The 23,084-nt window shown below is 40.9% G+C and overlaps 1 protein-coding gene across 1 annotated transcript in view; it reads left to right on the forward strand.

The window, feature by feature from the left end:
• ATP8A2 (ATPase, aminophospholipid transporter, class I, type 8A, member 2) overlaps positions 1 to 23,084 on the forward strand; it is a 279,869-nt gene that overhangs the window by 174,320 nt on the left and 82,465 nt on the right. Inside the window, exons 25-27 of the mRNA XM_009890610.1 lie at positions 564 to 625; positions 966 to 1,022; positions 5,261 to 5,368. Coding sequence (XP_009888912.1) covers positions 564 to 625; positions 966 to 1,022; positions 5,261 to 5,368 — 227 coding nt within the window. The remainder of the gene's footprint in view (positions 1 to 563; positions 626 to 965; positions 1,023 to 5,260; positions 5,369 to 23,084) is intronic.

The raw sequence follows: 23,084 nt of genomic DNA on the forward strand, positions 1-23,084 counted from the left end.
AACCTCCAGTAAGATATTTTACATGTTACACGTGTCCTTTATAGATGAAATTTTTGTGACTTTTCTTAATTCAGTGTTATTTCACCACAAATCAGCTGGTGTTTTACTGGGTTTTTCTTTGCAAGCACAGCAAATATTGACACCTCTAACAAATCCCACTAAGTAGTACAGAACAGACAGCGACAACAGAAAAAGTGACGTTGACATACCTCAGCTTGTAGAGACAAATTACATGTTAGAGTCTGGCAAACACTTCCCCTTTTGCTAGGATGACTTCTGGCAGGTAGGACTATGGATATTTGCTCTATCCAAGCATCGTGGGTAAGGCCTGGCCGAGCAAAACTTCTGCATTACCATTATCTCACAGCTTCTAAAAGTGCTTTTAGATGTTCTAAAAGGCAAAGCTGGGACTAGTTATTTTCTTCTGAAAATCTCTGTATTTTTGAAACACTGGAACAGGTTGCCCAGAGAACTGGTAGATGAGCCATCCCTGGAAACATTCTATGATTTTGTCCATTCTGTTGATAAACTGGTAACAAATATGCTAACTTTTTTTCTTTCAGATGCAGTATTCACAAATGGCCAGGGAATTGACTATTTATTTGTTGGAAACATAGTTTACACTGTAAGTTTGTGTATCCCAGCAATTTTTGAATGGTAGAATTTCTTTAAAATTTTTTTATATTATGAGAAAATGGTGTCAACCAGAAGAAAGTGTACGAGTAAAATAAAATCAAACTTGTGTGCATGATTTTCCCCCTTCTTTTTTCATTTCTTTTTTTTTTCCAGACATGCACCAACAATATCTTCTGCTCTGTCCTTCCCCCATCCCACACTGCCAAGGCCCTGGGTTGGTACCTAAATGGTAGTAACTTTTTAGGTGTAAAGGGGAGATTGGGCCGTGAACACCTTTGAATTTGAGAGTGTTAGTACTGAACTTTTCTTTTCTCTTTTTTTCCTTGCAGTATGTTGTAGTCACTGTTTGTTTGAAAGCTGGCTTGGAAACAACTGCGTGGACTAGAGTAAGTACTTTTCACTATCTTTTATTTTATTAGCACACCTTTTTCCCTAATGAGTATTAATACAGAAAAGTACTAAAAATCACTTGAGGCTTCAGTGTTTTAATTGGATCTCTCATGTAAGGATAAACTGCTAAGCTCCGTAATTACAGGATATGAGAAGAAAATGAACTCGTAGATCACACAATATGCGTGATGAAAAAGGACAGCCTGTCAGAAGTGGGAAGAGAACACTAAAAGTAGATTGCCAACTTCTCTAAATATTTACAATTGAGAAAATTTTGCATGAAATCAACATACTGCTGTAATTGCTTAAGGAAATAGATCAAGACACATCATCTTTGTACTCTGTAGCCCCTTTAAAAATTAATGCAATAGAGAATGAAAGGTGTCTGCCCACAGATAAACAACTGGGCTTTGAAAATGTCTTTGAAGCTAGTAAAAAGTACTTCACATTGGATGAGATTTTTTTGGTTTGAAATGTAGTGTAATAAGAACGTTAGTCAAATGGTTCTGTTGATTCCTAGATTTGAGTAATTTATTTGCAATGAGGGAGTGCTCTGTTACTGACTGGTGGGTGTCAGCATCTGGCAGGGCAGTGACCTCCAAAGACTATGGGGGAAGGAAGGTTTCTGTGTTTATGAACCTTCAATACCTTTCTCCCCTTCTTTCCCTCAGTCCCTCTGAAGCACTAACCTTTTGATTTTGATGGAGTCCCTGTTTCTCTGCATCTACGAGATACCTTACGGAAATCTAGGTTTCATGACATACTAAGCCCTCAAGACCAAGCTCTTTTGAGGACTCTCATATACTTATTTTACCAGTTTCTTGGAGGGGCTTGGTTTAAATCTGGTAACCTCATTGCTTCTGTTAGTTGTAAAATGTTTTCTTTCCTTCCTCACAGAGGAGTTAAGATTAATGAGCTGATGTCTGTTCTGAATTTTAAAGATGCAATGCTATCTATATGGGCTATTTAATTATTAGGGTTCTGCTAATATTCTCTGCCTCATCTGAAAACAAGATGTGTTCTTTTTTTGCTGTTGATTATGCTTAAGTTCTATGTTGCGTACCAACATTTTAAAAGGCAAGAATACTTAAACAAATTAATCCCTCATGAACTAGAAGAGCATGTATCCAAGTCTGCATTGGAGGCATGTGAGCCTGTTTAGGTCATGTTACGTTGTGAATTATTTGATGCTCTCTCTTCTCTCCCCTTCCCTGGGTAACGTGTCTTTTCGGTCACTTGGGGATAACCACAATCCCCTCATTTCTAAATTTTATTTTAAAAGATACCATAAAGTTCAGTAGATCTGTGTTCTTTAACATGGCATTTTATAAAGAAATCATTGTTATGCATAGAAAAGTTCTGTTTAGAATCAACTTTTTTCTATATACACTTCTAATTCCTGTCCCATTGCTTGGACTCTTGTCATCTTGGAATCTGATGTTGGTTGCAATTATTGTTTCAGCTGTGAGTGAATCAACACACAAAATCTTTAGGTTACTTGAAGAGTATTAAATGTACAACATTGAGTTAAGCCTCTTCTCCATCATCAAGTGGATTGGTTACATGCAATTTGTTCTTGAGAGTGAGAGGGGCACTGCCACTTGGGAGAACATGATGGGTTCAGCTGAAAGATTTAAATAAATAATGCAGATTCAAAATGGTTTGGGGGCCTGGTATATCTAGTAGGTAGTGTGGAAAGAAAGGCTTTGGTAAAAGCGGTAACATGATGCATGACAAAATCAGCACATTGGAGCTGTGTGGAGCAGCTTCATGTTACATGTTACCTATCTGGAACAGTGCAGTAGGCTTTTTCCCCAAACACTTACAGCTTTCTTCACTGTTTTACCACACTGAATAAACTATTTCAGATGAACAGGATGCACAGGATAGCCATATGGTGTGTCTAGTTTTTATTTGGGGGCATCTTGTTTTCTTTTTTCTGACTGTCATTCATTTAACACATCTGATGGACTCATTTCTGCTGTGCACGTGAATTCTACAGGGGTGAATGATAGACATCAGTGGAGAGTCAACAGTGCAAAGGTTGGTGGGGTGTGTGTATAAGGAACATTTTCAAGCAGGACAAGGAGGGCTCTTCCTGAAAGCAGAAGTTCTTTTAAAAGTAGAGAAGCAATTCAGGTGGGTACAAGCCTGAGATGAAGACATGATTGGGACAACCATGAAGAGAAGATAAAGACAATATAAAATGAGCAAAGTATTTGCTGAGCTGGAAGGGGCAAGGTGAAAAGCTGCAAAAACTCATTGTGCTACCAGCAGACTGGAAAGGAAAACGGGAGGGAGACAAAATTAAAGAAAAGTCATTTCACTAGCATGAATACACCTCCTACAAAGTAAGAGTATGTCTTAAATTGGTTTCCTTGCTTGCTTTTATCTTCACTGGTTAATCATGAAGTCTGTAGGAGTTTGCAGCTTGTAAGCATTAGTCCAAGCTATCCTGAGCCTTCTGTCCACTTGTTTGGAAGGAAGGATGTGGCTTCAGAGAAGGTGTTACGTTCTTTTGGGAAAGCAGTGCTGGTGCTGTTCTGGCATTGCACGGGGCTGGCTTTTCTTAAAGACAAATTCTTGCATCAGCCTTACAGTACTTGTTCTTTGTGGAGCTGGGCACTACAGGTGCTCACTGTGATAGGTCTTTATTTTAGTCAGAATCTTCCCAGGAATTGTCCATAGTTTTTAGAAAAGCCAGTAGACTGAAAGGATAAAATCCCCCCCTTCCTCCAAATGTTTAAAAAAAAAATAAAAAATAATCCCTTCAGTCTTAGCTTTATTCACATTAAAACTGAATCAAAAAATGTTTGGTTTTTTTTAATAAAGCAGTTGCTGGTCAGATGTCTTGAGTGAAACAGAGTAAATAAAATTTATGCATCTTCCTGCCCACTGTGTCTCTCCACGAAGGGGCTTATCCTATGTCCTGCTCATGAGCCCAGCAGCTTCTAGGGTTGAACAAAATTTGGGCTTTCTGAAAGTGCATAGGAGAGCGTTCTTTCCATCACCTCTGATGTTTTGCCTTATGAATGCTTCTACTGTAAGGCAGCCTGCAGTGGCTCCCAGCTATCTGCCAGTCTGCACTGGTGCTGCAGACTCCTTGCTTGTTTGATTTCACTGTCTATGCTGGAGAAAGCTCTCCTTTCCAAGGATGCTCAGTGCTTCCAGAGGAGGAGCAATCTTATCCTCCTTCCAAAAGTTTTTGTCTGTCTTGCAGAGGGCAGAACACAATAATCAGATATGCTGTTTACAAAGTCAACAAATCCAACCATCAAATAGAAAGTATAAAGCTGAGAACTAAACAAACATGCTGTGTCCACCACAGCAACCAGTGTGTGAATTCATTCCCATGTTCCTAAACCCATATGTAATTAGTAATTAAGATTTATGCAGGTACTTCTCTGAATTGGAGCCAAAGTCATCAGCCACAGGAGTTGTTGGCATCCAAAAAAGCTGGAGCCAATAATGAGCTCAGTTGCTTGTTACAACTGAAATTACTGATTCCATACAGTGCTGTGTAAAAGTGAAACAGCTTAAATCATCCTGAACAGCAAAATAGTTTGGGTGCGTAGGAAAAATTACTTTCTTTAATGCAACTGAAACAAAGTCTGTGCTGGACTTGTTCTCAGTCACTGTAATACTACTTTTATTTACTCTCAGTGAGTCTGTGGACTAAAGAACCTGTAGTGATGCTTTGCATATTTGTAAATCACTTAAGACACTTTTAAAATGAAGAAAGCAAAGCTGATCAGTAGATGTTGATTGTGGTACTGTATTACACAGCACTGAACCTTCTGCTGTGAAGGGTATGCGAGTGGTGCACATGGCTTGTGTGCATACACCCTGCCATAAGGGGTTTGTCCAGGTGAACTTTAACCTCAGCCTTTGAAAATTGCTATCTTGATGTATGTGTTGAACCTGGCATGTACATGATGGGAAGCAGGAGCTAGATGAGAGAAATCAGAGTTCCAGGGAAAATCTAATGAGTTTTTTGAGCTCCGAGTAAGACAGATGGGCTGAGAAGACTATCTGTCTGCCCTGTCGTGAGGCAAAGATTAAAGAGGAGAGCTGTTTCACGCTGTTTAAAGAACCTGTGCTACTGGCCTGAAACCAAGTGCAGTAGACAAGCCTGAGTGAGACCGACAGAGACCTGAACAGAGAAATACGTATCAGTTTGGTGGATGGAGAAAGTGCCTGTGTTGACTCTCCTTTTTTCCCTTCTCCTTGACAGTTCAGTCACCTGGCCGTCTGGGGAAGCATGCTGCTCTGGCTGGTGTTCTTCGGTGTCTACTCGGCCATCTGGCCCACGTTTCCTATCGCACCGGACATGCTGGGGCAGGTCAGTACGAATGCTTGGCCATGCGGTAAGCTGCTCCGCACAGCACCCCGCTGTCGCCAGCGCTGCCGCTCACTGCTTCCTCAACACTCTCACAACGCTTGGAAAGGAATTGTGCTCTACTAAGAGCACTTGTACTTCATTTTAACCTTTTTTTAATCCCTGCATTCATTTAGCTTAATCTCCTCATCAGATCCCTTTTTCTCCCCAAAAGTGACATCATATGTGATTATAGGCACTGTGGATACTGTATGACAATTCTCAGTTCACTCGGATAGCAGTGAGACTGGCTCTTTCATTAGTTCTTTCCTAGTAAGACTTTGTATTTGACAAAATGCCAGGTAGAAATTTAATTTATTTGGTTTGGTATTTTGTTTTTTTTTATCATCGGTTCTTTCTTTTCCATATATTTTGCTTTTGTATCGTTCTTTTTTTTTTTTTCCTGCATTCATTTAAAACAAACCAGAATTTACTTGAGAGTAGGATGAGATGGTCAGAAGCAGAAGGGAAGCTGATACGTTTACTGGTCCCTTTATAATACTAGAGGAATTTTGGATTTGTTTCTTCAGTGTCAGCTGAGTTCCAGGTGGTAAAATTTTCCCTTCGGTATCATTATTTCAACCCGTGGTGAGAAGATTGAGTCACGAGCCTGTCAAAATCACTCAAGAGCCTTGTGCGTATTTAAAATAGGGGGTTACCATGAACAATGAAGGACTTAATAAACGTATGGTTAAAAAGTTGTTTTGTAGAAGTGGAACTGTTGTCAAAATGACCGGAAAAAGGTATTTTGTAATAAGTTTAGGGTTTTTCTTTAATGCAAAGATGCTGTTTATGATACAGAAAGAAGAGCCAACTAATTTTAACAACGAATCTAAGCATATTTAAGTCATGTCACCCTCACATACTACAAAATGGTAATAAAAAAGCCAAGTGTTGGCAAGCCAATTAGACATTTTTCAAGGTTACTGTCATGTTTGTACTCAACAAGAACAGTCGGGCATGATTTTGTTACTCTTCTGGCCTAATACATATTTTATTATCCTGTGCTAAAACACTGGGGATAATGGAGGCTATGGTAGATTTTCATGGGCAGCTTTTTACAGCTGAGAGTGACAGCTGACAGGCTGGGATCGGCCAGGAAGTGACTGACAGACAAAGCCTCGGTCCTCTGATAGTATTTCATGGTGATCTTCGCGTGTTTCACAGCACATACAGCATCAGTAGCTCTAATTCACATTTTCATATATCGAGCAGAAATTTGACTTGAGTATCATGCAGAGCCATGAACTGCTTGTCCTCCACAGCAGACTTAGACCATTAACATGTCGACCTTCTAAAAGACAAACAATAGGGTGAGCTGTTCCTTCATACCAGAAAGGTCAGACTATCAGCTTTAGCTTGGTGTTGCTTTTTTTTTTTTCTTCAAAAGTAGCTCCCTTTTTTTTTTTCCAATTGCAACTGCAACGAAGTTCATGCTATGTGTTAGTCATCAACGCTTGCACCGACATAAACCACAGATCTCATAACAAAAGCTTCATATTAATAAGGTTTTGGTTTTGCTTGACTATGGTTTTAGAAAGTGTTTCTGTTTAAACTTTGGTTTTATGCTCTGGTTTTCTGACATTATGACTTGAGAAGTGATACTAATATCTTGCTGACATGAAAATAATCTAATGTACTTTTTTTTTTATGGAGAACACATTTACTTTGAATGTCTAGTCCAGGACTTGTGGAGCTGTGTCCCTGGGTCTCCGTAATTGTCAATCAAAGATGTTAAAGATTGTTCATCATTCTAGAAAGATACTTTTTGAATACAAGCATTAAGAAATAATCTGTTGTGTGTCTTTCAGTGTGTGTGTAACAATACCGTTGTATCACAATTTTCTTGTATTTTTGAGAGAAGTAGCAGCAGTGGGAGAGCGTGGATTTTTAGTTTCCTTTATCCTTTTGTTCAATCGAGGATAGCTCCCAAGGTAAAGGGAACTTGCTTATGACTTCCATGATTTTACAAAGTCTCTTGAGTAAGCTGTTACTGTCATAAAACCAGCTCATGGTGAAATGAGCTGGAATCGTGCTAGGCTCTACTCGGTAAAATGAATTGCCTTGCTGCTTCCCAGACTTAAGCTATTCCTTTACTCCTGCTATCACCTTTTCTGCATTTACAAGTAATCAAGGTATGTTAAAAGCAAAACGAGACACTGAAAAGATTACTTTGTTTTGGTTTTAAGTCTTGCTGGTGTGTTTATCTTCAAAACTGAAGTCCACTGTATTTTAGATCCTCATACTATGCAAATCCAATAGCACTGGTTTTGACTGTAATACTCATCTAGCATCTGTGCCAGCCAGGACTTTGTCATCAGTAGAAGCCATAGGAGGTGCAAAACAATTTATTCCGTCCATTCATCAAATGTCAGCATGGAGCCTTACAGACTTTTAAGTATGTGAAAAGATGCTTTGTTTCTGGGATTTATTAAATTATTTTCACTAAGTATTTTTTTTGTCCTGCCCATTAGATCTTGAGCATTCTCACAGGGAAAATAATACCATTTTTTTTCCTCCTTGAGGGCAAAGGGAAGCAACTTAGTTATTCTCTGCTGTCAAAGAGTCAATATATTTCTTCTGTTTCCACTACAGTATTCATAATAGAATGCATGTAACATAATAAGACAAAGCTTAAATAAATCTCAATAGTTCTTAATAGAATTTTTCCAATAATGTGACATCTGGTATTTTGGAAGTAAAGTCTATTGGCTGGTTTGGGGGAACCTTTTCAGACATACAAATAATATTTTCCTTTAATAGTATCAGAAGTAATACTTTAAGAGGAAGGAAGCCCTCTGATAGCTCTCTTGGCTTTCTTGAATATTTGCATGGTCTTAAGAGAAGTTCTTTTTGTATTTGCAGAGAACAGTGACACTGAGAAGTCAGTGCCTGTTTTTGTCTTGCCTTTTGAGCCAGGATACTTGTATGGGAGCTGACTGTTTTTGAATGAGCAGTTCCAGATGACAGCATTTTGTACAATATGTAAATCCTTTCCCACCTTCTAGTAGTTAGAACTTACCACCGCAGATTGTTGGAAACAAGTAGATGCTTATGTTTTAAAAAGTGCTACCCACTTTGATACTCGTTAACTAAGAGGGGGTAGAGAAATATGCTGCTCTACAGTTGCGAGTGCCTTTTTTTCATTAGCCTTTTCTTGAACTCTTGGGGTTTGTGGCTCATAACCCAGTGGTATTTTGTTGACCAGCACATTAGCCGTAGTCCTGCTCTCATGCAGTCTTGGGTATTCTGTTTGCCTGGGGGATGGGGATTTGGTTTGCCGAAGGGAACAGCGAGCAGTAATGTTTGTGCCCGTTTCTTGAATATGTCAGACAGGTGGTGTGAGTGAAATACTGCTCGTGTTCTGTTCTTGTATGGATTTCATCATAGGAATTGTAGCATACCTCAGGCTCATGGGGACAAAATTACACTGTATGGGATTGAAGCCTCTGTGGAGGTATTCCCATCCATGCACATACCTGTACCTGCAAGCATGTGTATGTATACAAGGCGATATATATTTGTATGAAAGTGATCACGTGTTGAGTCTTGATCCAGACGTTATCCAAGATAAAGAAAAACAGATACCTTCTTCCCCCACCCCAAGCTAAAATACTGTATTTTTAGTGTTTAAGGGAGAGTGGGGGTGACAGGGAAAGGGTGTTTCCATCACCACTCTGAAGCATCTGTTACTGGTTGTGGATGAAGAAAGGACTACTGTTTTGGGGTTTGTTTTTTTTTTTTTTTCAGTGTTTCCCTTAACGTAAGTTTTGTGTTTTGTCTCTGCCCCATTAGTTGTTACCATTAAGGAAATGTCTTTAGGAAGATTGGATTCAGTCTCGTTTTTTCAGCTTGGAGGAGAAAGGGTAAAAGAGTGGGGGCTTTAATCTGGTTTTGAGAGGTCATATATTGTGGTTAATCCAAAGTGGTGGTTAGTAATTTCTAGGTTTTTACACTTTTGTTTTGTGCTGTGTGTGGTTATATCTCAGATATCTCAGGCTTAAGAATCATTTTGAGTTTGGGATCCCCTTATTTTGATCTCAGGATGGCGTTAGGAAGCCCTTTCTCATCTGAGGCTTCCAGCTTCCTTGTGGGTGGAGGTATTGCAGTTGGAGCTGCTGCATTTCCCAGTTACTTTGTACAATTATACTTGAGAGGAGATTCATCAAAATCACAGTCCAAGCAATTGTACCACCAGCTCTGCTTTTTGCATAGTGGAACAGCTATATGTAAGAGCCATTCTCGTGCTTTCACAGCTCTAACGCCAGGTTTGCTTTTTGTTTCCTAGTGCTGCACACATCCTTGACGGATTTTTATTTTCTTTTTCCAGCTAAACTGTCAAATTCTTGCTAGGTTATTTGTCTGCTTACATAAAGACTTTAAGGAAGTTGTGCATCAGCTTTACCTGGATTAAGGGTGGTTTTTAAAAGATCCCGGTAATCAAGATCTCTAGTTGATCCCATGTGATGTGAAAGTAGCTGGACTCACTCATATTAATGGTTTGTCAAGAAAACGTCTGTTCCTCTTTTAGCAAAGGTTTCCATTCTTTGTGTATGCCATTATCAAGACGGGCTCACCTTAGCTATTGCATCAGTTCGTTGGCTTTTGAGGGCAGGAGGTGATCTAGAAGGTCTGATGGATGCTGGTTGTATGGCCAGTTTAGTAGCTGGCCTTTTTGGCCTGAAGTTCTCTTAAATCTTGCTGGTTCAATTATTGCCAAAGTGTGTGAGAAACCTGCATGGTTTGGAAGATTTGGAAACAAAACAAAAAAATCCTGGAGGCAAGATAATAATCATCATTGTAACATAATAAACAGGTTTCACATTACTGCTCTTGCAAATCCACACTGAAATACTGACAGCTTAATGTATGCTTTTGAGTTTTCCAGAATATTTTTGCCTTTCTCTCTGCATTTGAATCTTTTTCCGGAGGTCTCAGTTGTTGTTCTTTCTGGCTTCTCGTATTTCTGTAGTTTGGTGCTAGTTAGAAAATTGGCTGCTCTGATTGTGGTTTGTTTGTCTGCAATCGGTTGCACATTACACATTACGTTGTGGTGTCAAAAAAAAGGTCGGTGGAAATGCTTCATCCAGCTGTTAGGCAGAAATCAGACTTTGCCTGCAGATTGAGGTCCTTAATGCCTGCTGATTGTGTTTGTTTTTATTATTATGCACAGCAGTCTCCATGGCACTTGATGTGGTTTTGGAACTTTTTCTGCAGTTTTGGACTAGGCTCTGAGCAGACAAATTAGACTAATGAAGCATGCATATATTTTTAAGCATCTGTTGAAGGAGTGGGTTTGTTTTTATGATCCACACATGGCTTTCAGAAATGAATCTGTCACTTTTAGATCCCTGGCGTTGTGGTGTGCTATATCATACACCAAAAAGATTTAAAAAAAGGAGATAAATGAAAATAAATATTTCAGTAACGTCTCAATGTGAAACTAGTAGATTAAACATGCTTATTTTCTAGAGGCTAACCCCCCCAAAAACATGCCGCTTTATCTATTTAGCAACTTTGCAGTGAATCTGTCCTAAATATTTCTTAAAGATGTCCCAAACATACTTCCCTTTGGAAGTATTTCATAAAGGCTTTAAAGGAGGACTTACATATGCAGCTGTGGCCAGCACTGTACTGGCATTTCCTGTATAGAGCCATGTGAAAGTAGGGTTAAGCCATGAGCATAAGAACTTGTTCTGGTTTGGGAACTGGCAGTCAGCTGGTCTCCAAACTTCTCCGAAGCCTTCACGTGCCCACCTTCACTTTGGTCTTTATTCCTGCCCTGCAGGAGAGCCATGGCTAGCAGGCTAGTCTGTTAGAGGGGGGAGCAATAGGACAGTGAGTGGAGATAAATGGTTAGCCGCAGGTTGGACAGATGGTGCCTAGGGTGTCAGCTGGTTTTCCTCCCATGTTGCAGTGTAACCTGGATGCTAGCCACACTGTCTGACTGATGTTTGTTTGGAGATCAGGTAGCCTTAACAAGTTGAAATGCTGCTTAGTAGCTTAAATAGAAATGCAGCACGCGCACAGAACGCTTACGCTTCTGTGTAATTGGCAGATTATCCAGATTTACTGGTTTGGGAGTAGGGTAGGGTGGTGTCCAGGAACAAGCTCCTTCACTCAGGATAGAGTTATTGTTCCATGGTAATGGACTGTCCTTCAAATATTGCATCTTTTTTCAATTTGAAGTCCAGGGTTGCTCAATGTCCTTCAAAATTTCCCCAAATCACTTTTTCATAGATTTAAAAGTAGTGAAGCCTTGTTGCATGCTTGTGGAAAGATGTTTGGAAGATATCCTATTCAGTATTTTCTTAATTAGAAACATCTGGCTTTAAATTTAGAAAAGCAGCTACTGTATTGTACCAGAGGCAGTGTATACTAATGTCTACAAGAAAAAGTCTGTGTTTTGAGCCACGCTGACGAGCAAGGACAAACTAAGAACGTATGACTTGCCATACTGGATCAGAGCATTTCTGATGCAGGCTGTGTTCTGCATTAGAAACTTAAGGAGGAAAAACCAAATAGCTCTGCAGTATGGGTTTATCGTGTATAACAAGGGTTTGTGTGCATCGTGGTAGAAGAAAGAACTTCTTTTTTCTGTTAGATAGCGTAACTGGGGAGTAGCGAAACAGTTTTTAAGCCTCTTGTGAAGCTCTCAGACCCTGTGGCATCTTTTGCAGATCAACTCTGTGGGCTGAGTGTGCTACATGGGGGATGGGTAGGGTGGGCTGGAGGGCAACGCAAAAAGGCTTCATAGCCAAGAGATCTGGGTCTGCCTCTGCACACCTTCGCTATTCGGCTCTCCTGTCTGTGGTTGTCATACGTGGGAACCAGCCGCGTTTCTGGGCAGTGTGAAGGCATTGAGCATTACCCTGTTCCTATGTGGAGTTTATTGCTTAAATGGTCTGGCATGAGGACGATGAGCAGGAGAGAGAGGACATGAAGGTAGAGATCAATATGTTGTTCTATAATGTCTAGGACACAAAGAAGGGAAGGTGGTAGGGTAGTTGTATATGTAAGATGTTTTTTAAAAGAGCATTTAAGCTCATAGCAACGAAGCTGTGGCTCCTTCAGAAAATAAGAGGAACAGCAGATGGGATCTATTGCAGAGGGCAGGAGGTGACTATGAGTTGGAATTAGTGGTTTTATAGCTTGCTTTGGTCACAGTTTAAGTCACTTTGTTTTCTGATGGATGCAGGAAAGCCCAGATAGCAGATATTTAGTGTTTGCTTGGGAAGTTGTTTTTACCTTCATTCCCTGGGGACAGGAGGGTCATGTTATGTTTTTATTTGAATGTACTTATTATAAAGGGGGTTGGTTTGTGAGGGATTTTTTTGTTTGTTTAGCTGAATTTGTACACCATGCCACTGTTTCATTCCTGTGCTGGTTGGATTGCGTTTTTGTAAGAGAGAAGCATAACTATTTCATATGGGAAAAGATTTGTAGATCAATTTGGAACATGCCTTTATTCCCTTTCCTCCCTACAGTATATATTTCATAAGATCATTTTTACCCAATTGTATTATGTCAAAATTTGATCCAAAAAGCCCTGAGGAGTGGAACTGATCTCTCTTATATTGTTCGAAGGCAAACGTGGGTACACAGGCTTCAGGAGTAGTGAGGCTGGAAGGAGCGCAGCCCTCCCAAGTACCCTGCCTGCTGCCGCGGGTCAGCCGGTGCAATCTGTCCCGGATGACTTCCCTGTTAACTTGGCAGCTGGCAGCAATGATGGTATCTTGTGCTGCTTCGTTGTCCGTGGATGTGGCCAACAAAAAGCAATTCTAATCTGAGCGCTGGAAGTTTTTGGAGTGCCTTTGAGTGTCTGTGCTGGAAATCAAACTCCACTTATTTGGTTTGTAGAGTGTGATTTCTCATTTGAGTATGCGTATCACTTGAGCTGGTATTTCTGTACCAGTAACCTTGTCAGAAGGCATAGGAAGGAGACTGTGGAAAAGAATAAGGGTGTTACAGCAGCGGTGCTAAGCAGATACATGTTTCCACTTCCAGAGAGCGCTATATTTTCTTTAGAGTAGTACGTGATTCAATAGGATTGATAGGAAACAAGGACAGAGAACAATACCAGTGTTGTCCATAACATAGTGCCTAAAGTGTGACGGAGCCACTCGTGATTAGGTGTGCCACCATTGGTCTCTGTTGCGTGAAACCCATCAGTGGCACCTCTCAGTAGCTTGATGTTGGGAAACGAGTTTCTTCCACCACTAAGAACCACAGTCTCTCACAAAGCATCTGGCAGGGCTCCGTCTTGCAGCTCTGGACAGATCTCCCTTGTCTGGTATACGACTGAAGGCAACCTGGTGCTTACTGTAGAGTCATCAGGCCAATGCGGAGGAAACTTGGACAGCAGTGTTGTCACACACCAAAGAAACACAAGTGTAAATGTTCTTTCTCTATAGCATGGAGTGCATTTTGGAGGATGATGGGTGAGGAGAAGGAAGATTCAGTACAGTGGCTGAACTGTAGAATAAATGTTGCAATTGACCTGAAATGACTTTTGTTTTCAATAAATCAGCACAAATTCATGGTCTCAAACAGCATTTCTCTAAGTTACTTCTTACCACTTGCCCTGTTCAGTAACTTGGAGATGCTATTTCATTTAAGAAATGAACCAGAACAATATATGCAGACTTACTTCCTTCGCCTCATTCTCTAAAGTGAGTGATTAATTTAGATTTGCATCATGTGTTTGGAGCATTTCTCATTTTCAGAAGGGTTCTGGGAAGGAAGAGGATGAATACCTTCCAGCCCTCAGCTCCACCTGTAATAGTCCACGAGCTGCACCAGGACTGAGCAAAGGAGATGCTGAGGGAATGGAATTCTTATTTGGAGAGTGGGCAAGGAATATAAAAGGTAGAATGAAGAAACATTGGCTTTCATAGTTTCCACAGCATACTAAATTCATTGCTTGCCATTGCATGGGCATGCAAAATGTGTGAGTGACTAGAAGAGAAGATAATGCGGTTGGCAGAGTGTAATTTTAGACTCTACAAAAAATTATCACATTTGCAAGGACTTCTCTTGTGCAATATTTTGGAGTAATTATCTGTTTTAGTAAACATCTAAAGGGTTTTATTTTGGTATTTCTTTTATTAGTTCTATGGTTCCTGTATCTACGTAAGCTGTTGCTTGAAGTGTTTTATCCAATAGTGTATGTCCATACAGTAGAACAGCTAATGTTTGGCATTTCATTTTCACGTGTGGAAAAAATATTCTTGTCGCTCAGAGAGTGAGAGATGTACCAAAAAGGGGTATTTTTAGGCTATTTCTATTTCAGAGAAGCATGAAAAATAACCACTTGAAGCTTTGCTTCAACAGCAGCTGAATTCGGGGAAGGCCTTTCCAAATTCAGGTGAAGGTTCTCCACTCTAATGATACAGAAGTCAGAGGAAGTGAGAGTGAATTTCTTTAATAGCGTTACACGGTGGACTTTCATCGTGCTTTCGTAAAATTACATGCCAATATAAAAAGAAAAAGATGTTTTAAAAAATAGAAGAGGGAGAAGTGAGTACCTGGAGTAGCAAGATAGGTATCTGGTGGGGAGGGGAACAACAAAAAATAAGGCTCTGTCAAATAGTTTTCCTTAGGTGCTTTTAAAAATTGCTGTTGTCGTTTGGGGTTAGGCAAAAATCTCATTGAGCTGATGGATCTCACCACTGCTGTTCATTCAGAATACATGTGAAGAGCAGTTGCACTTCTGAACTGCTGGCGTCTCCACGCAGACCAAAAGATGTATGAAAGGCATCCACAAAATGCAAAGTGTTTTCCAAGGATCCAATAAACAATTAGTGACAAGTGTATTTGTTTTCAGCTGTAAGGGAGGAAATATTACCGAGGGGAATGGAATTATAATGAAAAGTTGGAAATAGCCAAAGGAGCAGGGGGGCTTTAAAGTGAAATTACTGGCTAGATTTAGAGCTGGTTCTGTGAAGAGTAGGTGTGTCTGGTCTTTTGATGTTAGTTGTCAGAAGAATAAGTGTTTCATCATGTTTTTCCTGTGTAAGCAAGCAGAATTGTTTTAAAGCTATGTGTGTCTGCATCAGCTTCCGATGAAAGTGGCTGCTAGTACTTAAATTTAGCCTAGTGCTGGCTGTCATGGGCAAGACAAAGTAAATGACAACCTGTATTGGATCTGGATAATGGGGTTTATTTGAGAACCAGAGAGATTAGCACTCTTGCCCTACTTGTTTATTCTCACTTGCTTGCCCCTACCATGGCATTATGTCCCCTAGGTCTTGACTTCCCTTCCCTGTTGGGAGGTCACTGCTGGCTTGGGAAAGCTGGACAAAGAGTTGGGTTGGTTCCTGCCATGCCACTGCTGGCAGTGTTAACCACCCACAAGTGTTAATCATCAAGGTCCCTGGCCATTCGCTGGCATTCATCTCTATGCATGTCCCTGTTCTCTGGGATCTTCTGCTGCTTCCAGGATCTTTTCTGCAGCCAGAATGTCTACCTTCTTTACAGACCCTCTCCCTCATTTTTTTCCAAGGCAATCTCTTCTTTTCATGGACCCTTGTTTTTGGCATGGAACCCCACACCCCTGGTTTTCCTCATCTAAATAGTCTATGTGCAGAAGCACAACACATGATCAGCCTTGTAACTGGGGGTAATGTCTCATATCTCTTTATTCGTCAGAGGATTTGGGACATGCCACTTCTGTTTAGTCCAAATGTTACCAAAATTTGCAGCCAGCCTGTATCAGTTGCAGCTAGAGCAGGCTTCTGCTTGAGAGTTCAAAATTTCAATTTTAGACTTTGATATGTGCACACACCCTCCCCCACTTGCTCGCTGCCTTCACACTTTAAGCTACTTTCTGCAATGCAGTGTCAAGCAGTTTTGTATGTATTGGCTTCTGATGTTGTATATGCAGAAGGGAATTGACGTGTGCCTCAAAATCAGTCTTAAACTTAATCCTGCTGGAGAATATTTCAGGAGAGGCTCATCCAGGGATGATCCTTTGAACTCCTCCCATCCCAGAGTGCCTGCCTGTTGTATGATCATGGTGAGTAGCTGTTTCTCTCATGGTCAATTCTACTGATTTTACTGGAACTACTCGAATAGTTTCTGTTTGTAGGCATTGCAAACTCAGGTCCGTAGAATTTGTTGTGGTTTCAACCACAAGTGCTGGAATGCATTGATTTCTTGTTGAAATATTCCGAAGGATCTTGTTAGTCTTGTTTAGGGGAAGGAAAATCCTGTCCATGAATCAGCCTAACTGGATAGATACGGTGTTGTGGGAACTTCACAAGAGAATACTCTTCCCAGAAAGCCAAACTGCTGTCTGCCAAGCAATCAGTTTTTTCCTGCGGCTCTAGCGGTTTAAAGTGTTGTTGAAATGTTTTAGTCCATGATGCTGGTGAAATGCTGACATAGCAAATATATTTACTATTAAAGGTTTAGTTCCTTTTCTCCCACGCTCTTCTAGTAGAAGTGTATGGCTTTTGTTCTAAGGCTTTCAAGCCACGTGATATACACTGTGTGAGATACATGCACCATATAGGGTGATAATAGAAGGGAAAATGGGCTTTGTAGTCATGCAGGTTGTGAGTATTTGGAGAAATATTTTTGTGCTGCATCTCTGACGTAACACGTGGGAAACGCTGCATTGGCCTGTTTAGTGGCATAACAGGAGCTCCCTGTATGTGATGTGTCCATACAGCACCCGCGGGGCTTGTTGATGTTGGAAGCCCTTATGCTGTGGATGCAGAATTTCAGATTTCTGAGGGCAGAAACGGGCTGGAGACCTGTGTAGAAAAGATTTGCTAAATATAGTGTGTGAACGCTAACAACTGTAGATACAGTGTAGCATCAGCTGCTCTCATCTGTTGCGTCACAGCTATTTCCAAGGTAGGTCTTTTGTAAGTGATTACAAGTGTGGAAGCTCTTGGCTAAACTGACAAACTTGAATTGAGCAGAGCAAGTAAGTTCAGGTTAACCTTCTGGGTAGTTGTTAAGGGCTTTCCATAAAGGAAACTGTAAGCAGATATGTAGGAGTATATCAGCTCAAATAGGAGATACAATGCGTTTGCAATTGCTTTTTACACCAGAATCACTTTAGGTACTGCTTTAAAGACAGACTACAAGAGGGGTTGTGTTAGAGAAAGAAATGTCGAGAGGGGCAAAGAGAAACAAGAGCTGTGGAGGACATTGCCTGAGTTAAATTATGCTCATTAATTCAATTTGAGGCAGGAATGTGTGTAAATAAACCCTGGCAGCTGCAGCAGCTCTCATTTCTGAAGTGCTTTTTGGCAGGAAGGCAGGGGCCAATGGACATGAAATCCTGGCGCTCTTTTGAGAAATTGCAGGCAGACAGCTCTGCAGCCGGGAGAAAGAACAATCCAAGATTTACTGAAAAGACGTAATCACTTTAAGCAGACTTGAAGAGTGTGGAGTTTCAGACATACAGATTTGGAGGTAAAATTAGCGCAGACAAAAACTAAGTCATTGAAAAACCATGGGGCTTACCTAATTCTCCTGGGTTAATGGCATTATTCACGTTCCAAATGTCCAGCCTCAAAACGTAGCATGAGAATTGTAGCCGTACTGTTCAGTGTCTTCAGAGTAACCCGAGTCTGGGTTTTCACAAGCAATTGTCTATAGGTAGTGTAGCTGTGCTGTGTACAGAAAGTCAGCTGTACTGGCCACATGAAGTAAACTGGCTTGTGTCCTGAGGAGTTCAGTCTTCTGTCCTCTTCCTGATATTGGATCCTCATGAGTGCCTATAAGAGCCATGGTCCTAGAATTTGCCTCCCCACCCTCCCCCCAAATACTCAGAGGGACAGATATCTCGATGGGTGCTGCAGAGCTGAGGGTGGGAGGGGGGCAGTTTGCAACAGTTAACAAGTGACTGAAACTGATTTGAATCTGAGTTTGAGATATCCATGTTATATTAAAAAAAAAAAGTGAACTGTCCCTGACTGAAGAAGAATCCCTGGTTTTGCTATCTTTAATCTAGAATTTTAAATAAGAATGTCACCTGGAGCTAAAGCAGTTTGAATTGTAAAGGCAGCGAGATGAATGTTTTAATAACAGTGTTTGAGTTAACTATTAATTAATAGTATTTTACCAAACACTTGAAGTCTGATAGTTGAAATGAAAACGAACTTCAGCCTAGGTCCCTTTTCTACAGGTGTTTGAGTTAACTATTAATAGTATTTTACCAAACACTTCAAGTCTGATAGTTACTTTACGGATATATGAAAAAGCAAGGGGTTTTTCCTCAAATGAAAACCAACTTCAGCCTAGGTCCCTTTTCTACAGATTTTTGGTTTTTATCACAATTCCATTGTCTTGAAATATTTGCGTGTCTGAACATCTCTTAAAAGTGTGGTGGCAAGGGAGCCTGTATGAAAATGAGATCTAGTAAGGTCAAAACCATAAAGCAAAAGCTGCAAATGGGAACTTGATGTTAGCAGTAGTAATAATGCTTAGTATTTGGATGTTCATTGGGTTTTGGAGTGGCTTCTTTGCTTCATACTAGATAAATTAGTGTATACAAAGATGTGTGTGTATTTAACTTTTTAAATGTAACAGTTTGTCAATAGCACTTCCAAATTTTCAAGTTTCTTAAATAGCACTCTGAAAAATGTGTGTACAGACTTTACCACTGTCTTTTTCTGTTGGGTGTAGTACAGGCACCTATGTGTGGATGATGTTAAACCAGAAGGCACTCGGGGAGTTTCAAGAACAAGCAGATTAATTGTTCAAATTCTGAACTGGCTGCTGTTTTGTTAAATAGCTGTCTCAGTAGCAGAAGCGGAGCTGCATTAAATACATTGGCCAACATGTAATTGTTTTTTCTTCTTGCTCTGTGAGAGAAGAACACATGAAGAGACCAGGGATTTTTGTGCCATTGAATTTGGAGCACTGACAGACATTTGGAAATGTAGGTCATAAAAAGAGGGAACTGGGGAAAGGCAACCCAGCAGTCAAACAAAGATAGACCCAGTCACACGTAACACTTGCATTAATTTTGTTGCAAGTGGCATAAAAACAACAGCGTGCAGAAGTTTACTGCTCCTTCAGACAGTTTAATTACAAGCTTGTCGTAAATCTGTTTCTTTTAGTATGGAAAGTATCTGCCTGAGCACTGGTGGTCAAAAATCAGGGCAAACTGCTGAGACTTCTAGTATGTTATTTTATGCTCACCCTTTTCTTAAGCTATTGTTTACATGCAGTGTTATTTTTGTGCCTTTCAGCCCAGCTCACCATCGATACTGCTAGCTTCAAACATCATCTAATGTCAGATTTAGCAATAGAAGAGCAGCACGATCTGCTCACACCTGCTGTCTTTTCCATAGCTGCCTCTGAGTCGGTAGCCTCTGGCTGGCTTTGCCGTTCTTGGGAAACGTGAATTTTGATCATTTTGCTGCTGTCAAGAACAGCATAAGGAACATTCTTTCCTCAGCCTCTGTGTTCAGTGAGCCTGAACGCATGTGTGTAAGTCCCCTGGAAGTGTGATTGCTGCTAGCTTTGGCTGGAATAAAATCAGTTATGATTTGTGTTCTGTCTCTTGTGGGCTTCCCTGGTGATACAGAGATTTAAAATGTGCACACAGCGCACCCTCACTGGCCTGGTTGCTTCCCTCCAGCTTGTCTACCCACTGCTGCCCCGATGCCTCCAGCCAGCACCCTGACATGTGTTATCCCTGCATGGGTGCGCTTGGGTGCAGCACCCTTCATTCCAGTTCACAACGGCTGCTGCCCACGCTGCCTGCTTTTTGTGTATGCCCAGAAGCGTGCAGCGCTTCAAAACATCATTTCTATTAACACACATGCATCTTTTTGTAGGTAAGATTTTCCGTGTATTTCTTTTATGTCTGGGATTTACACTGTTTCCTCCCCGGCTGCTCAGAGACAGCTGAGGAGCGGCTTTTGCAGCTTCGAGTTGGACTACTTTTCTCTTCAGTTGGCTCCTTGCAGGGCCCCTGAGCCGTGTGGGGCCGGCAGCCGCGGTCCCGCTTCCTGCTCCTTCCCTGGGCCCCCGGCACCTGTTCAATTAACCACCTCCAGGAAGGTCCCATCCAGGGGAAGCTGCTCCCTTGCCCCAGACTCTGCAGTGCATATTCCAGTAGGGCTTCAAAAGAGCAGAAAGAACTTGAGGGAGAAATTTTGTGAGCAGTCCAGCAGTCACAGCAGGGGATTGAAGGGCATTTTCCAAAGTGCCCTCAATTAATTAGCGTTGCTGTGGCTGAAGACTCACTGGAGCCCAGCCACAGCTTTGAGTGCCAACACTGCAGGGAAGGCCCTGAAGAGTCATTTCAGCGAGTTCTTTGCTTTATATTTGATTGCTTCCATTTTCCTTTTTCTTCCGAAGGGACTCAACTAGGACAGGAGTCACAGCCTCACCAAAAGGGAATTTATCACAGTAGAATACATTACTGAGTTAGAGCCCTTTCTCCCTGCTTAGCTACTGCTGGCCATTTGTGTAATCTGTTAAACAGTTTGGAAAGTTTTAAACATCTGTGCCAGAACTCAGCTATCAAGCATAAAAAGCAGCTAGTGCCATCTTAAGCTGAAAAATCAATTTGATAGTTGAAAATATGGCTGCGTTGCTGTGCTGTGGTCATCACAGTGACTTGCCAGAGCCCTTCTTTGCCACACCTGCACTGCTGTTAGGATTTAGCATTCCAGCCTCCTATGGTCTGGCTGTTTGGGGGATTTTTATTTATTAAATCAGACATCCAGAGAGGCTTCCTCTGTGCAATTTTTTTTCCAAATGTTGGAACTTCCTCCTTCCAATCTATACTGGCCAGCATCTCAAATTAAGTGCCTTTTTTAGCCTTGAGCCAGTGATGGGTTTGAAATCTGTCTTAAGGTCATAAAGCAAAAAGCTGAAGTTTATAGCAATGGAGAAGAAAGAGATTTTTATCTTATGCATGAGCCGATATATGCTTTCTACCACACAGTGTTATCAGATACGCTGTTTAAAACATTCGATAGGGGCATTTTTAATCAAATTAATTGCATTAAGAATAGTTTTCATATCTGTCAGGGAAGGTGGATGCTTTTGTTGTTGGAGCCTGAGGCTGGAAGGCTGCGAGGATGGGAATGTTAGTATGTTAAAGTAATTATTGCTGTGATTTTTATAGACTAATAGGTTGTGACCTTTCTCTGCCTCTCACTGGAAGGCTGGGGATTTCTCCCTCTGTGGTAATCTACATCTCCTATTGTTGAATTCTTACAGTGAAAAGATCCCACATGGCTGTCAGCTTTCCCGGAGAATCTTGCTGTGGACTTGAGCAGTGTCCCTGTAAGGCTTGGGTGGGTTTTAATGTGACTTTAATTCTGCTGTCATGTGTGTGCTTTACAGCATGACCACTACTATAATTGTATATTTATCTTCAAACAATAGCTTGCAGTGCTGCATGATTTCTTTCATGACTTGGGTACGTGTGTCATGTTTGATAGTTCTGCTTACTGTGCTGTGTGCAAGATGATGTATTCCTTGAAATCTTTTTTGCGGGAGAGAGGGGGAGGAATATGGTAACACTTCATCCGCACCAAATAAGTCAAACTGGATACTAGAACATAAGATAATACTGGAAATGTGGTATTTTTAAGTCCATCTAAATTAGCTTTCTAGCCCTGAAATCAAAGAAATGATGCAGTACAGAGCTGCCATCTAAATAATTAAAATGTGTTCCTTGGAGAAGAGAGATGTTCATATATACGTCTAACTCAGTAAAGATTTATTGGATTTTCTGATAGTGGGAACTGAGTAAATAGACAAAAGTGAGGGGGGAGGAATTACAAGGGGCTATATACCAACAATCAAGTGGTTAAAAAGAAACCCTTGTGGTGAATAATGTTTCTATTTAAGAAATATGTATGCAACGTTTTAATGACAGTATTGAAATAATTGTACTTCAGCTGTATAATACTCTTCCTGTACAGGAACTTCACTAGTGCACTAGTTCAAGGTCCTTTTTTTTGCCTGGCTGTGCCCTTTCCCAGCCTTGAACTACCACTTCAGTTCCCAGTTATTTTCCTATCCATTTGTTGTCTACCCATTTGTCAGTGTTGATTTCTATGCATTCCCTGCCACCTTATGCAAGATCTTTAAGGGAAGGAGAAATCAAGATCTGATGTAGCCACTTTGTCTCCCTTACTGCTATCAGCAGCATTCAAGATTGTTCTCGTCTGCTTCTTCCAGCAGTCCCACCCTCTCAAAAAAAGCGTTGTTTGCTGCATCTCACACTCTTTTGCATTCATTCACCTTCTTTTATTTAGTAAGCTATTGGTTACCTCTGACATAGAATCATAGAATGGTTAGAATCGGAAGGGACCTTAAAGATCATCTAGTTCCAACCCACTGCCATGGGCAGGGACACCTCCCACTAGACTGGGTTGCTTAAAGCCCCGTCCAACCTGGCTTTGAAGACTTCCAGGGATTTATTGGATTTTCTGATAGTGGGAACTGAGTAAATAGACAAAAGTGAGGGGGGAGGAATTACAAGGGGCTATATACCAACAATCAAGTGGTTAAAAAGAAACCCTTGTGGTGAATAATGTTTCTATTTAAGAAATATGTATGCAACGTTTTAATGACAGTATTGAAATAATTGTACTTCAGCTGTATAATACTCTTCCTGTACAGGAACTTCACTAGTGCACTAGTTCAAGGTCCTTTTTTTTGCCTGGCTGTGCCCTTTCCCAGCCTTGAA

Source organism: Charadrius vociferus, unplaced genomic scaffold (genome assembly GCF_000708025.1).
Source record: "Charadrius vociferus isolate BGI_N301 unplaced genomic scaffold, ASM70802v2 scaffold278, whole genome shotgun sequence".
NCBI lineage: Eukaryota > Metazoa > Chordata > Aves > Charadriiformes > Charadriidae > Charadrius > Charadrius vociferus.